At 45.2% G+C, this 16,320-nt stretch overlaps 1 protein-coding gene across 3 annotated transcripts in view; it reads right to left on the bottom strand.

Annotated features, from left to right (window-relative positions):
- LOC108927992 (phosphatidylinositol 5-phosphate 4-kinase type-2 alpha) overlaps positions 1-16,320 on the bottom strand; it is a 48,960-nt gene that overhangs the window by 9,463 nt on the left and 23,177 nt on the right. The window contains exons 2-7 of one of the 3 annotated variants that reach the window (XM_029253279.1): positions 12,863-12,960; positions 12,137-12,233; positions 6,937-7,089; positions 5,890-6,036; positions 5,739-5,777; positions 1,032-1,133 (exon numbers count right to left, since the gene is read on the bottom strand). In XM_029253279.1, coding sequence (XP_029109112.1) covers positions 1,032-1,133; positions 5,739-5,777; positions 5,890-6,036; positions 6,937-7,089; positions 12,137-12,233; positions 12,863-12,960 — 636 coding nt within the window. The remainder of the gene's footprint in view (positions 1-1,031; positions 1,134-5,738; positions 5,778-5,889; positions 6,037-6,936; positions 7,090-12,136; positions 12,234-12,862; positions 12,961-16,320) is intronic. The other 2 variants (XM_029253280.1, XM_029253281.1) reach the window with 2 other exon arrangements.

The following is a 16,320-nucleotide window of genomic DNA, read 5'->3' as shown; positions in this document are numbered from 1 at the left end:
GACTTTTTCTGGATACCACTTTTTTTTTTTTTTTTTTTTTTTTTTTTTTTAAGTTGAAAGTGGTCTGAAACAGACAAGCTCTGGAAGATCAATGCGGCATCCGGGTCATCCTGGGGGAGCAGAGAGCAGCGTGCGTCGTATAGGAGGAAACCGCACGTTCACGCGTACTGCACGACTTCCACGAGCGCAGTTCACACAGCACTACGAAAACTCCCCGCAGAAGACGGCGTCGAGGTCAAGATGAAGCTCGTCCGTCTCGACACGGATCGGAAGTGAGAAAAATAAACTAAGGCAGCGTTTCTTCAGCCGACTCCCCGCTTTCTCAACGGCAGCCGAGCGACATTTTCTCCCGCCCGAAGGAAACCCTTGGGCCCTGTTACCCATAGCTGACGGCAAGAGCGCTACGGTAAAATGGAGCCTTGAAAAGTTGTTCCTATAGAAGCAGCCCACAGTAGGACAGGTCACGCATTCAAAATTGCCGTTTTGTTGTATAACGCATGTTGCACGGCAGCGATCTAACAGGAAGGTGAAGGACCGGGTCCTGTCGACTCGCCCGCCCTCTACCCGTGACCACCGATGGAAGAGCCCGGCATCCGTTTCATTTGACCCCTTTGGGCAAATTCCAGAACACAGTAAATGCCAACATGTCAGTCTTGTATGCATGCTGCTGTTCAAAGGTTCGAAATATAAATGCAACACAAGTATTTTTTTTTTTCCTTTTTAAATGCAATTAGTTTACATTCCGGGGGGTGATTATTTTTCCTTTTTTAAAATTAACAGATCGTGAAAGCCATTTAACTGGATTATGTGTGCCAACCTTGCATCAAAAGGAATGTATATATAAATGTGTTTCACAAGTAAAAGTTGAAAGGACTCTTGTATGGGCACGGCACGGACAGTGATGGCAACCCAAAGAGATATCCAGTGGGACACTGCAGGGGTGAAGATTCAGACAAAGCGGAGCGAATGAGAGTGCTCGGTGAATGAAGCAGCGGGTGGCTGCACTGCCCGGTGCCTCCGCGGTTTCTTACGTGTTTGATGGCGCAGTAAAAACGCGTGGCGATCCTGATCGTTTGCAGCTTTTGGCTCATGCGCGATTTGGGCGGTGCGGCCTCCTCGTGCGGACGCGGCTGCTAAAACATGGAAGGAGAGGCAGAGGGGGGAGTAGATTTCTTTTTTCAGGTAGCTTCACCGAGACAGCATCACCTCACATCAGCCGGGCCAGTGCTTCCTGGAACTTCGACGCAGCCGGGGAAGCGGCGGAGCAGGAGACCGCAGACGACTCCCCCCCAAAGGAGCCGGCTACGGCTCGGAAAGTGCGCCGACGTTAGAATCCGGCCAGAAAGAAGACGCGACAAAGATTTCACTCCAATTGTCTTTCAATAGAGAGGAGCGTTTTTAAAGCGGTCTAAAAATAGACACAGGGTAGATTTGAAAGAAGAAATAAATATTCATATCTGTCAACGGCAATAACGTTTCATCGCATTCGTAAACCTCAATGGTTTTACGTGTCGCTTAATTCCTGCTCCTTTTTGTTTTTTTTTCGAGCAAATTTTCGTCCGTTTATAGCTACGCGTCCGAGTCGTAAATTGGAGACGCTTCGCGGAACTCGTCCGAAAACATCCCGATCTTCATCCCAGAGAACACTGGCCCTTCAATGCATTCCATAAATGCTCTGACGTTGAACAAATGTCCCTGATTTAGCAGAAGTTGTATGGATGAACATGTTGCAACTGTCGCTCTTGGCCGAATGAGAAGTGCGCGAACGCCGGGCGCCGCCACACTTCGGATCTTTACCCTTGGTCGTCCTTCCAAAGCGTCCGATGACTACATGCGGAAGCGCTGGAAGGAGAGCGTCCGACGCCTGACATGAACATGCCCCACACTCTCACGCTCTCCGTGGCAGTGACCGAGGTGAACAACCAGCAGGCCGCATTCCAGATGAAGATACCAAATGGGAACGAACAAAAAGAAAAAAAAAAAAAAAAAAAAAAAACCAAAACAAGGAAACCAAAGACGAGCCACAGTAATTGATTCGGGCTCAATTACTTATGGAGGCTTGCAGATGCTGCAGAAGAAACCTTTAAAGTCAGTGTATTTCTAGTTATTGCCTCCTGTAAGATTTATTGTGTGCATGAATGAGTTATTTGCAAATCGTGCAAATACATGACAGGAGACTCGTCCAAAATAAATGCGCAAGCAAACCCACGTATGTATGCGAAACACATACACAATATATCCGTTCGCTTCAGGTCGGTCCCTTCGGCTGTTACGTGCGATTCGAAATAAACGGACATTCATTTTACGGGCTACGTTTTCGGTGTAAATTTGTTGAACGACTAAACTGAAGCGAGCAGATACGTGCATGCATTCGGATCTCATGCTCATACATACGGATGTATGACACAAAAACATGTCCGGAGAGGACCACTCAGAAAACTTTGCTTCATGAGGGAGAGAAAATGACTGTATCCACTGCGACGAGGCGGACCGTCGCCTCCAAAAGCTCACATCCGCAGATGGGGCTTTTCCGAACCAAACGCCACCGCGCGACTCGAGCGGTTCGGCTTCTTCGCTTACGTCTGCCCGACGCCACCAAACCGGTATCCGTATCTCGATATCGATCTCACAATATGGCTTCACTCCCATTGAGAAATGCACAACGTTCAACAGATGCACCCCCCACCCCACACACAGCAGCGCCCCCTTATCCACGGGGATATGTTCCAAGACCCCCAGCGGATGCCTGAAACCGCGGATGGTACCAAACCCTATATATACACACACACACCATGTTTTTTTCCTATAGAGAAGAGGAAGAAAGAAAACTAAGGACCGATGCTCAGGTCCTCATTAGTATTGATTTTTTTAAAAGAAAGTTTTTATTTATATTAAATAAATCAAAAATGGTTACTTGAACACAAGCACTGCGATACCGCGACAGTCGATCTGATAACCGAGACGCTACTAAGTGAGTAACGGGTGGGTAGCGCAGGCCTATACAGCGCGGATACGCTGGACAAAGGGATGACTCGCGGCCCGGGGCGTCGCGAGATTTCATCCTGGTACTCGGAACGGAACACAATTTAAAACTTATGAATTATTTCTGGAATTTTCCATTTAATATTTTCAGACTGCGGTTGACCGCAGGTAAAGAACCGCGGAAAGCGAACCTGCGGATACGGGGGGAGGGGGGACACACACACACACACACACACCACCGTAAATGAATTCTCTAAAGCTAACAGAAGAGAAAGCCGACAAAATAAAAGCAGCAATAAAAAGCAGGCCGACTCCAGTAATTAAGCTCATTTGTGCATGAAGTGGCTGTTATGGTAACACAAGACTCGGGCCCATCGCGGCCTCGTTGTTATGGGAACGGACAGCCGTGACTATGCCGTGACGTTACCCCGGTGCAGCGAGGGCCACAAATGACACGGAGAACCAGCTACTTTTGAGAACTGGGCGTTTGGTGCCGAGCAAAGAAGAGCAGGGAACGTCATCTCTTACAAGGAAACTTCCGTGGAAGTTAACGCGCGGCCAGATGTTTACCGAAATCACGTTCCTCCCTCACCAATCATACTAGAGAATGAGTTACCCGTCTTTTTTAGTTTATAATTAAATAAAACAGGCACACAAATAATGATCAGTTGCAAATAGTAATCGAAAAAAAGAAAAAAAAAAAAAAAAGAAAAACCAGTTTCGTTCGGAAGAGTTGGGTCGTGTCAACAGGACTGTCCTTCTGGGACTGGCTCATGTGCACAGTTAAGAAAATTCACACATTCGGAGGAGAGAAATTAACATTCGACTCAAGGCAGCTTCTGGAGGTGAGCGATTCCCACGCAAGCGCTTGGCAACTTCGAGGGCCTGACGCCGTTTTGGTTGTGCGAGAAGCTCGGTCTCTAGGCAGCGGAGCAAGAAAGCGGTTTTAATTAATCGGTTAATCTTTCCTGCGTGTCAAGCGTCGCGGACCCAGCGTGGGCGGGGCCCCCCCAAAGTCACATGGTGCGGCTGACATCGTGCCTTAGCGCGTCTTCTGATCTGTGACATGCTGTAGGAGGGGTTGAGTGTCCTGGGCCAGACCGGGACGGGGGGATTAAGAAGCGCCCAAACGGAGCCAGAGCGATCTGCTTCTGCCGCACAACAGGATTAGCGCAGGAGACCTCTCACCTCCCGCCACCTGCTGCCACCCGTGCCGGCTGCTCCCGGGGGGGGTGGAGGAGGCAGAGATGCCAGGGCCCCGCGCTTCACGTCACCTCCCCCCCCCCCCCCCCCCTCCATCTATGGAGCGGCAGCCCCGCCTGCAACCGGTCGAGCGCGAAAGCATGAACCCGGCCTTTCGCTTCTTCTCCTTCTCTACTGTTTTGAAGCCGAAAGAAACGTAGTGCCGTTGTCGGCTCACGCCGACACAGACCGCAAACAACGGGCTTTAGGTGCCGCGGTGCCCTTCTGACTCATAGAGAGAGAATAAAGCAGATTTACCACGCTGCAGCACATCGTCTTCGCAACGACCTTCTCTACTCAAACCCATCGGCGCGAACGGTAACGACAGCTGCGAAAACGCCGGCTAGATGACTTCACCCCGCTTGTCACGACTTGGCGTTTCCAGGCCCAGGATCACAGTAAAATTAATGGCTTTAAAGCGTTGCCATCGACATCACAGCTTTCCGTGTCCATATTCGGCTTAAAAAGTATCGCGGAGGCTCTAGTCAAGTGGTCTCCTGCTTGTCGTGCTGAAAGCTAGAACTAATAAAATCCCCCGCTTCCTGATGAAGGCAGAAACATCTGCGAATCTACTATCTGAACGCAACCTTAGTCCATAACCAAGTCTATTTTAAAGCTGCCTACAGAAGTACTGATGCTATTTGACCCTCCTCACTTTTACAACTAGTTGAATAAAACTGAACTGGAAGTGTCCCCCCCACCCCCACCCAGCAATGGCTGCATTTTCAGTCGTCATTACGTCTTCATAATGGAAGCTGCGATTCGAAGGATGTGCAACAGACTGTACAGCCAACGGGGAGGAAGCGTTCGAGACCCTTCCACAGAGCGCAGAAAAGGATGATTCGGTACAAAACAGCAACACAAAGTATAGGAGGACATTCAGAGATGATGCTCACATTTATCGTTCCTACATTTGCCTCCACGATCACCTCTTTCTGCTCCGAACGCCCCGAAGAGGTGCCACGAACTCGCGTCGCGCTCACAGTCTGCTGGTCTCAACTCCGTCCTCCGAAGGCTAATGAGCAGATGTGGAAGAGCGCTCACACAATCTCACACTCACACACGAGGCAAGCGGAAACCAAGACCTGCGACTGGAGACGCGAGCAGCAAGGCGGGCTTCTCACACTCAGAAGCAAGGAATTAAGGATTCAAAGAAAAAAAAAAATACATGGATGACAGCGAACGATGTGGGGCAAAACATAAAAACTGAAATGAGTATGGAGAGAGAAGATGATCATTCTATTTCATCTTTTCCCCCCCATCTTTTCTGGGTAATGACAGTGGGGCAAACACACTCCTCTGCTCTTTGAGATCCTTCTATCCCTACTGCATTTCAAAACCCACGGTGCATCACACAAACTCTTTCCACAAGACGCAACACGGAAAATCCACACGGATGCTGTTAACGTTGAATCCGCGTTTCCCGACTAAGCGAACAATCGAGCAGTTCACTACGCCACGCTGCCCGTAACAAACCGAGAAGGAAGATCTGAAAAGGAGCTTTTTGGCTTTACCTTCTCCTTGTCACTTGCCTCTCTGGCCACCGTAGAACCCTGAAAGACAAAACCAGAGACGACCACGGTGATTGCGGGTCTACGAACCGCCACCATCGAAGACGACGGAGTCACGCTGCGCAGCAAAAGCACGGAAGTGCTCGGCACTCACTTTGAGGTCATACTTCTTGTAGACAGACAGGCGGTGGCTGAAAACATTGCGCGTGACAATCATATAGGTCTCGTCCCCGTCCACGGTGAGGCGGTACATGCCGAGGAACTGCGGGAGCAGCGTGTTGCCATGGCATTCCACGATAAACTATACACACACACACACACACACAAAGAACTTTAACTTCACTTCATCAGCTTCAATTATCTTTTTTCCTTGTTGATATGTTAACAATTAAATTATTTTAATTCTATTATTCTTGATACAACTCAACATACAATTTAAAAAAAAAAAAAAAAAAAAAAAGGTGTATTACCCATTTAAATAGATTAATAATTAGCGACAGAATGCAAAGTACCTAGAAGATACCACAGAAACCCTTTTCGGTCAATATCGTTAACCAACAGCTCTGTTGTCGTGAGCTGACGTCCACATTTGATTCCAAGGTATCAAACATGTTCATATACAGTCATGTGAAAATGAAATAATAACCTCTTTCGGTTCTATGGCTTCATTTATCAGGACATAAAATCATCTGGTGGGTAAATCTAATCTCAGGTGACAAGACAACAGATTCTACTGTGACTATTTACTTAAAAATGGAAAAAAAAAAAAAAAAAAAAAAAAAAAAAAAAAAATCAGCCAACGTACAGAAGACATGAGTGAAAAACTAAGTAGACCCCGATGCGGAAGTGCTTTCAGCAGCAATAACTTGAAGTGATTGTTTTCTGCATGAGTTTATGAGTCTCTCACAATTTTCCGAAGGAATTCCAGCAAACTCTTCTTTACAACATTGCTTCGGTTCATTGATATTCGAGGGTCTGGCCACAGCATCTCAGCAGTGCTGAGGTCTTGACTTTGACTTTCTTTTTGATATTTACATGTCTTGGTGACATGTACACGCACTGGATTGAAAGAGGGTCCTCTTTTTCACATGACTGCATGAGGGTCGGTGTATTCTAGTCCTCCCAATACGGAAGCCTCAAATTTAAAGATTTAAGAATCCCGTCCTTTGTTTTTTTTTTTTTTTTGAACACGCAACCCTACCTGGTGGTACTTCTTGAGGATGTTGTGCATCTCAGCCACGTCCTCGCTGGTGATGATCTTGATAACGTACCTCTTGTCGTAGGAGGTATGGAACCGCGCTCCGCTGCGACCCTGTGCGTCGCTGGGTATGGGCGCACTCCGAGTAAGGGAGTTCTGTCAGCGGGAAGGAGAAAGAGGGAGCTGGATGACAAACCTCTGCAGACATGCTCATGCCATCAATGAGAAACAGAAGGCAAAGACCCCCAGACTTCCTCTTGGGTTCCATTTCTGAGCCTCGATGAGCAAAAGCGCACAGTTGACTTCTTGCACAACGCTGGACGAATTCCAAAGAGTTACATACAAGGACTGGCTGCAAGTGAGCGATGTTTGAATTTTCTAACATTTTTTTTGCAGTTCTTGTTTATTATGTCACATTCAACAGCTTCAATTCGGTTCTACATGACGAAAAAAATAAGACTTGTTTTGCGTTTGGCTTTAAAGGGCACTGTAATTTTCACCGTGTAGTAGCTCCCTGGAAACAATGAGCTCAACGCAAAATGACAAAACCCACACGCGAGACTGCTGATGGTTACACAAGCATGTTTTGCGAGCCCATTGTTATCCGCAGACAAAAGGCCACGCGAGTTTGCTAGAAAGTCGCAATTAGATAACATTTCTGTTTAAGAGACGCTACAGAATTCAGCTAATTTTCCATACGACTGATCACGAAGACGACCGTCGTTTTTTATATCCATCATATTTAGAAGGTCATTTTGAGGAGGAGGAGGACTCCACCCCGGCTTAATGAGAGAGGCCCATCGGAGGAAACGTGCCCCCCACATGCTGACGCACACCTCCGCACTTCCCGACACAAAGCGGCGGGGACAGCTACCGCTCACTTTTCGATACAGCGGGAACTGACGCTCAGCCGGCCTGCCCCCCCGACCTTCCGGAACCCAGAATCTCCCCGCCGCCAGTCATTCCCAGACACCATCGGCACCGCGTGGCGCAACTCGGCTGCTGCCGGCGAAGCCGTTTCCACCGAAAGTAGCCGACACCAAAGCGTTCCGGGAGAGCGGCCAGCTTCGTACGGCCGGGGGACCGCGAAGCTGACGACAAGTGTTGACGTGGCTTCAAGAGAGAGCCCAATTTCGCATCAGCTGTACACACAAAATTAAATGAAAGGGCCTTTTAAGTAAAGCCTTTAAATACCATATAGTACGGGGGTTTTTTTCGACTCAGATACTTGAAGAAATGTTGGCGTATCGCACCATCGTGCCATTCTCAAGCATTTCTTCAAGCGAGACGTTATTAAAGCTAGTCGACGCGCCGGAAGCGTTAATCCTGTGCCGTCAAAGGCGCCATACAACATAGTGACAAAACAATGGTGTCAAACACGGCCCATAAGCGGCGATTCTCTGCAGAAGCAGCGCAATACAGCTGTCAGTAAAACCAGTGTAAAAGCTGAAACAACAAAGAGGGCAAGGAGGAACAAAGGATCGTAGTCTCCAGCCGCTGTCTCCGGTACTGGTTCATTTGGTGCCGAGAGACAAATGGGACACTTTAATTTTTTTTTTTAAGCCATCCACGTGCTCTCCGACACTCCCGTGGTGTTGCATACACCACAAGCCTGGTATTGAATGCACAACAAGTTTAATTTACAGCACAGGAGCGGCAAGGAGCTCCAGATAAGAGGTGTTTGGTTACGTGCTGAGGTTGGCGAACGTAGGCTAGCCGGCGGTCGAGCAACGCTTCACGAGCGTAACGGAGAAACGACGCCAGCGATCAATCTCGTGGCAGGAAAGAGTATCCGTTACATTCCACGGAGGTTGCCTGCAAATTTCAAAGTCAAAAATTTGCAGAAACCATGGTAACGAGCAGGGCAAATGTAGAGACCACCAACATACAGACTGCAGATGGGAGTGGGGTGGGTGGTTGGGTTGACTTCGAGAATTTGCTGTTGCATTAAGCCAAGCAGGTTAAGGAAACGCTGATCAAGGGGACGTACTTTGTGAATAATTAAACGCGCACAAAAAAAAAAAAAAAAAAAAAAAAAAAAAGCCTCTTACTGTTGAACTCGGCAAGCGTTTGTTTTGGTTTTAATAAAGAAACATGGCAACTTAAGATTCATTCTGGGATTTGACTGGGTTTTCACGTGTGGGCGAAAAAGACGTGTAAATACACAGGAGGGTCTTAGGCGCCTAATGCAATGAAATCTCTGCACCAGCGACATTAAAGCCGGCAGCGCGAACGTCCAGCTGCCCACGTACTGTAGTGATGACTCATTGTTGTACAGAGCACAGATTACAGATGATGGTGAGCCAGACGAGGGGGGAAAAAAAAAATTTTCATTTTCAACTTTGAGTTCCAAATAAACAATAGGGAACGAAGGCAGACGCCCACCTGGGTAAAGTAGCTCAAAGACATTGAGCCCATTTGCTTATTGGGGAATACACCTCATCACTGAGCAAGAACACCTGTGGTTTCCTGGGGCAAAAACAGGACCCAGAAAGAGATTTCAGAGCCAAGCGCAGAGAGCATTTCCACAACATCCTCCAAAGAGAACAAAAGAGAGAGAAAGGAATGAACTGTTACATCTGAGAAAGTCGGTGGTGGATAACCATGGGATTTCTATGAAATATACCATGTATAAAACTGCCCCAGTAACCTCAGTGACCCCCCCCCCCCCCGGGCCAGAAGTACTGACAGATCAGTTTAAAGGGAGCAGAACAATCCTTGTAAAATATACAAGCCCTCTGCTGCATTCACGTTATTCTGATAACACAGAGAAACACTGACTCATTTCCACAATGTTGGTAGGTTCGGTAGAACTAGAGGACAGCTTCTGAACCTCCTCACAAGGGACTTGGATGTTAAACTCTTCAAAAACACAATTGAGAAGTTTGATATGTAGTTGTTTTTTTTTTTCCGCCCAGATATATGAAGACTCAGATGAAAGAAAAAAAATAGCTTGAGTGGCCAGAACAAGGGGGTGCAGTGGTGCAGCGGGTTTGGCCAGGTCCTGCTCTCTGGTGGGTCTGGGGTTCGAGTCCTGCTTGAGGTGCCCTACGATGGACTGGCGGCCCGTCCTAGGTGCGTCCCCGCCCTCTCCAGCCTCGCACCCTGTGTTGCGGGGTTAGGCTCCGATTCAACACGACCCCGCTTGGGACAAGTGGTTTCAGACAACGTGTGGGGTGTGCGTATGTGTGTGTGTGGCCAGAACAAAAGGAAGTTTAACAATGGGACAGTTTGTGCAACTTCTCATTTTTTCGACAGCCCATGTGGACAGAGTCACCCGTTTTGGGCGAACACTGATGCCTGGACACCTACTTTCACACTCAAGCTCTGCACTCGCTGGGAATAACAGCTACCGACGGATGACTGGATGTATTTCGCTATGCAGACGGATCGTAAGGCAGCCGATTCGGAGCCACAGGCAGAACCTCAACGCTGCATCTAGCACGGTGTAAACGTAGACTCTTCGCCCGTAAGTGGCCTGGCAAAGGACAAGAGGGTAAAGGCTTTCATTGTCACTATCCATGACCTCTGTGTCTAATGGTGGCTGGTACGCCTCTTCAAAACCAGAAACGCCTCTTAAAAGTCAAAAACGTAAGGTCCATACAAACAGGGACAGCTAAAGGGACTTCTATACCGAAGAAACGAAAACTGAATAAGCAACAACTTCATCATAATCACTCATTAAAGTGAATCACATTCCTTACGGACACATTGCAACCCATAAGGAAAAACGTGTGTTTTTGGAGACATTGCTTGAGCCGTTTTTTTTTTTTTTTTTTTTTTTAAATGCATCTTCCCATCTTCCTTCAAAGCCTCTAATTACATCAGCTTATCCCCAGTCTGAGTTGGCAGGCCTCTCGGACACGGCTGCCGTCATTTCTAAACGAAGAACTCCGCTGCCCCCGCCTATACTAACAAACAAGTGATGACAGAAAGAACCAAACAAATCCCTGTAGCTGTAAAGTTGCGTCCCCCCCCCCCCCTTCCCCTCGAGCTGACATTACTAATTCCCTGCTGCTGTATCCCAGCTGACATCTGCAGAGAACAAGGTGGGGCGGGAAGTACAGCAGCAGCCCGGATCACGGGACCCTGCCGATGCCCACCGCAGCAGCGGCCGCATCCCTAGAGTCAAAGCTCGGCCGGGAAAGCAAACGTAATCCGCAGGGAACAGCTGGTGAGGTCAGTAGGAGAGGCAGTGGGTCAGAGAACGGGTTGAGTCCCTTAGAGGAGGGGGGGATAGAGGGAATTAACCATCTTAAAGATGCACATAATACATAGCAGTCTTGGGGTGGAGGGGACAGTACCACGCTCCCAAAGAAGGGTGGCAAGCCAGCGTATACCAGGGTCTGTCTAAAAGGAACTCAGACTGTCCACATTTTTACTGTATATAATACAAGTATTTTATATTTACCAAATAAATTCCCAGAAAGGAAAAAGATTATTTTGTTTAATCAGCAAACAGGCTGAATGTGTAGTCAAAAGTTCATAGGCCTCTGTCGATTGAATAATTTAGTTTAATCAATTATTTAAGATCAATGCTAATTTATTCTGTTTTAAGTTTCACAAATAATTAAATAAAGGGAAGATATTTTACTGGAATGAATGGATGTGCAGCATCAGTAATACAGCTGTCCCTGAACACAGATTCTGTTTTGAGCACAGCAAAAATTGCAGTCTTTTTTCAACCATCATACTGTAAGTCACAAATTTTTTCAACGAGCGGGTTAATCGGGGTTTATTAGTTCCAAACTTCCATTTTCTATAATTTTCATTGTATAGTCCTCAATTTACAACAGGATTCTGTGCCGACAACCTCCTTGTAAGTCGCAAATCCCCTTACTCTGTATTATGTAAACCATAAGGATATATAAACAAACACAAATGCTATGTTGTATAATAGATCTATTTTCCATTAATTTTACACATTCTTAAAATACTAATGTATAATAACAATAATAATACAGTGAAGTTTGATAACATCAGGCTCATTTCTAGGTTTTCCCCTCTCTTTTTCCTTCTTGCACCACAAGAATACTGATGTTTTTATTAGCTTGCCTTTCAATATTGTTTTTATTTTTTATGTGTGTATTGTATTTCATTTTCATCAGCCTGAAAAAAAATCTATTTAAGTGAAACTTTATAATTAAGGTTTTCCATTCAGGAAAGCATCACAAGGATCTACAACACAGGTTCGGAGACATACCTGAAAGTCCTGGTCATCGATGGAAAACCGTTCCCTTAAGTTTCGAAAGACAAGAGGGCAGTACTCTTTAAATTTAAAATGGCTTGGCATATTCTCCCTGTTAAAACGGTAAAAATCACGTTACTAACATATAGCTTTCCGCAAAATATCCAACAAGTTAATGAATAAGATTTACCTTTATTTATACTTCATTTATGTATGAATCTATATAATCCACATTAACTGGAAATCATTTAAGAGCTTTACTTAAAAAAAAAAAAAAAAAAAAAAAGTTAACTCGTGTGCATACAGTTCTATTGTGAAAGGCACTACGGTGTTAGAAGTGGGATAATACAATACCAAGTACAGCACAACCATATTTAACATATGCTTTCAGTTTTATACAACTTTCTATATCTTAATAAACTCTGTTTGCTAGTGAGGAACATCAACCCTGTCTCCATCCACTGAGGACACCCTTAGATACCCCCCCCCAACACCTTACTCTTTTTCAGTATAAAGAAGCTACTAATTTCTGTGATGTATAGTATCTACCATAAAGTATATTCAGTTATTTTTATGAGTAATTATGTTTTCATAAACATATAATCATTATTGCTATAACAACTAATAATAGTAAGAATAACTATTATCATCATCATCATAATCATCTGCCATCATTGTTTTATCTTTACATTTTTAAGACTTCAGATACCGCAGGCTTGGTGCTGTTCCAGTTGTACTCACTTGTTGAAGAGATGGTTGTCCACTTTGATCTTGGAATAGGCTTTAAAATCATCTGGCATCAGCATAATGGGAATCTGAATATGGCTGAGTTCATTGATCTGGGAACAGAGAGAAGGGGAAAAAAAAAGATGTAGTCGATTGTCTTCTGGTGAACCACAGTAAAGCATGTTTTTTCATAATCATATCTGGTCCAAAAGCAGTCATTCTAAACCAGGGAACATCTGGAAACCCAGTTACCGTAAGAAGGATCGTAAAATGCCCAGTCCTTAACTTTGGGCATCTAATTCTTAAACAGGTCAGCCATAAAACATAAACCAATTAGCATCAAGCGTAGTCCTCCCATTCTTCGCAATCTGATTTATTTGTCCTTTCGCTCCTTTTTACGCATTGTCGGAACGAAACCCTGAGGCTAATTTCTGCTGTATCGGTCATAATAGGACCTTAGCACCGATTCAATGTACAGGAGACACCCCCCCATTGCTTTTAAATCAATACATCGTGTAAATGTCACAGCTCTGCAAGTCTCTGCCAGATGCTTTTAGAGACTGCGGGACATTTTCGTTAAATGCCATTACGTCAAGTAAAGGACCCCTCCCTTTTCCAGTAAAGACGTCATTAGTAATTTATAAGACCACATGTATAAAACACATAACAGAACTCACGCTGATCGAAATGCCCAACGACTAGAGGCGGCTGATTATAAGGTGCATTTTTACAAGGTACAAATAAACAGAATTTAAGTACAATAAATAAATGTGATATATGTATTTGTAATTGGGCGGGGGGACTCTTTACAGCTATGTAATTATACATGAACTGAAGAAGGTCAATGCAAATATGCCTTTTTTCTGGATCACCTATTTTATAAATCTGGACATTTAATTTATTGTAGGGATAAAAAAGCAAATGCATCACCTAGAATTAGAACCTAAAATCTTCGGTCTTTAAATAAATATGCTGCACTGTTACGGCCCATATTTTTGTTACGATAACATCCAGCGGCTTTACCGGCCTCATCTCCTACGAAGAATTGACACTGTAAAGCTAAAAGGGAAGAGAGACGGTGAAACGGGCCTGCTCCTGTTCGAGGGCCATTTATTTCATAGCCGCTGCGGCAGCGCTGCCTCCTTCACGGGAAATGTTTGTTATAAGAGCAAGATGACCAGCATGCCCTGGGGCTGCGGCACAGTGGACACAATGCTTATGAGAGTGCTTCATTGTGTGGCTTCAGGCCGCGACATCCCCGCGGCACAAAGCCGTCTCTAAGGCACCATCACCCGGCAACCGAGACAATGTCCTTCCCTGATCCACGAGAGAGCTACGTCTTTTTTTTTTTTTTGTTGCGCCGGGTACACGTTCTCCGGAAAACATTAGCACTCTTTACACTATTTAGATTGGGGTAAACCACTTAAACGAAAAGCTATGGCTTTTCATGAATTACTTTTGAGTAAAGAAGAATGATGAGGGTCTACCTCTATGCAACATCCCTAAGGAGCATACAGGGTTTGCTGAGATTTTTTTTTTTTTTGAACCCTGGAAGATGACACACACACACACACAAAGCTGACCGGGGGTCTTTTACATTAACCTGTTCAAAAGGCAACCGCACCTTCAGCTCAGATGCCAAAAATGGCCTCTGGGAAGACTATGTTAAAAATGATGTAGCCCCTTTGATCAATGAGCTGTTGAGACTCCCACTGCCAGGAGCCTCGCTGGAGCAAAAGTGCAAAGTCCTGAGGCAAAACTCAAGACCCCGGGGCCCTGGGAATTACATTTCACAACCATCTGGTAATCAAATGGGTTTGGGTCCATACACCGCATTCTGATGCACATTTACGTTATATGACAACGTGCACTGGACTACATTTAGTTCATTTCTTCTAACTGGATCCTCCCTAACACATAAAATTTAGTGGAGAAATTACTTGCAGTTTCATTCACCATTAAGCAGGTGTAAGGATGCAAGAACTTAATTGAAAATATACCAGTCACTGTGGTGAATCCATCAATTATTTTTGAAACGCACTATGCTCAGCTAACCCAGGCCAATCAATAATGCACATAATACGCAAATAAACTAAACTGAACTGAACGGAACATCTGACTGATGTTACATCCTGAAAGATGTAGTAATCGTAACTCTCCTGAGTTTCACTGCAAATTTTTGTCAAATTCTAAATGTGCAAACTTCAGAATTGGAAAATATCTCAAATTTACGTTCGGGAACTGAAGATTTTTACCAACGAATCTCTCCCACAAATCTGCTCAAAAACAGTAACGCAATAAAAATCTTCTCAAGAACTATTTTTGAACTAACAGTTTTCTCCAAAGTGACTTACAAGTGATTTACCCATTGACACGACTATATTATTTTACTGGAGTAATGCAGGACATGAGCCTTGCTCAAGGGTACTAGAGCAGGGCAGGGGATTCAAACCCAGGTCCTTCAAGGTCCAAGGTGGCAGTACTAACCACTATGCCACCCGTTGCACCCCCAGCTGTTTCGTTTCATTCTCTTCTACCTGGAGGAATAAAAACCAGTAGTCCATCTTGTGCTCAAAACTCAATACAAATGCATCTTCAAGTCTGAACTTTGATTAAAGATCTGCTAAATGGAGCCCTGCAACTCATGGCATCTCACTCAAAAGGTCTTGTGTGCAACATTTTTCTCGTTTAGCAGTAAGCCGACGTAGGAGTGCCGCCTTGGGAATGTTACTCAAAGGGTTCTTCTGCCCTTCAGCAGTTGATGACAGTGCAAAATCATTAACTGTCTGCTATGTGCTAACTCAGAATGTTCTCAAAACTAAATCCTGGATGGAATTATTTACAGCAGGTCCTGGATGGAATATTGCTGAAGGTCCTCGTTCGCATACAAAAAACACAGGCGTAACTGTCAATAATCAAATCAATGGCGGCGTTCCTCTTCATTTGGCCAACAAACGTCGTCGTTGTCCCCCCCCCCCCCCAGTTTCCTCCTTGTTTTCATCATCTTCAAACTCATCGTGTGTGTGTGTGTTGAAGACCGGCATAAAATCCATATACTGGCCTTTCCATTATCAAACTGGAGGACGGACACAAAAGCTGTTTGGATAAACCCGATCTGGGTCATTTCACAAAACGTCACACTCCTTTAAACACTAAAATTTTCTTAACGGCGATCTATTGCTACTCATTTCACTCGGGGCTGTCGTTCCCATGTTTTACTCCGATTAGACTTGGTAATACCGTGGAAAGCTCGAAAGGCAAAGGGAAGCATACTGTACCATATAAAACCAGAATTGTTACAACAGATAGAAGTGATAAGAACGAGGTTATCACACGAACATATCGTGTAGAATGAAATCTGTTGAAAAGACTAATGCTTGGAAATGTTGGCCGACAATTAAGAGGACGCCAGCAATCAGACAGATGGACTCAATGACAGCGACAATGGACGCACCCCTTTCAAGACTATGGAC

Source organism: Scleropages formosus, chromosome 7 (assembly GCF_900964775.1).
Source record: "Scleropages formosus chromosome 7, fSclFor1.1, whole genome shotgun sequence".
Taxonomy (NCBI): Eukaryota; Metazoa; Chordata; class Actinopteri; order Osteoglossiformes; family Osteoglossidae; genus Scleropages; species Scleropages formosus.
This window is presented reverse-complemented; position numbering and strand designations above follow the sequence as displayed.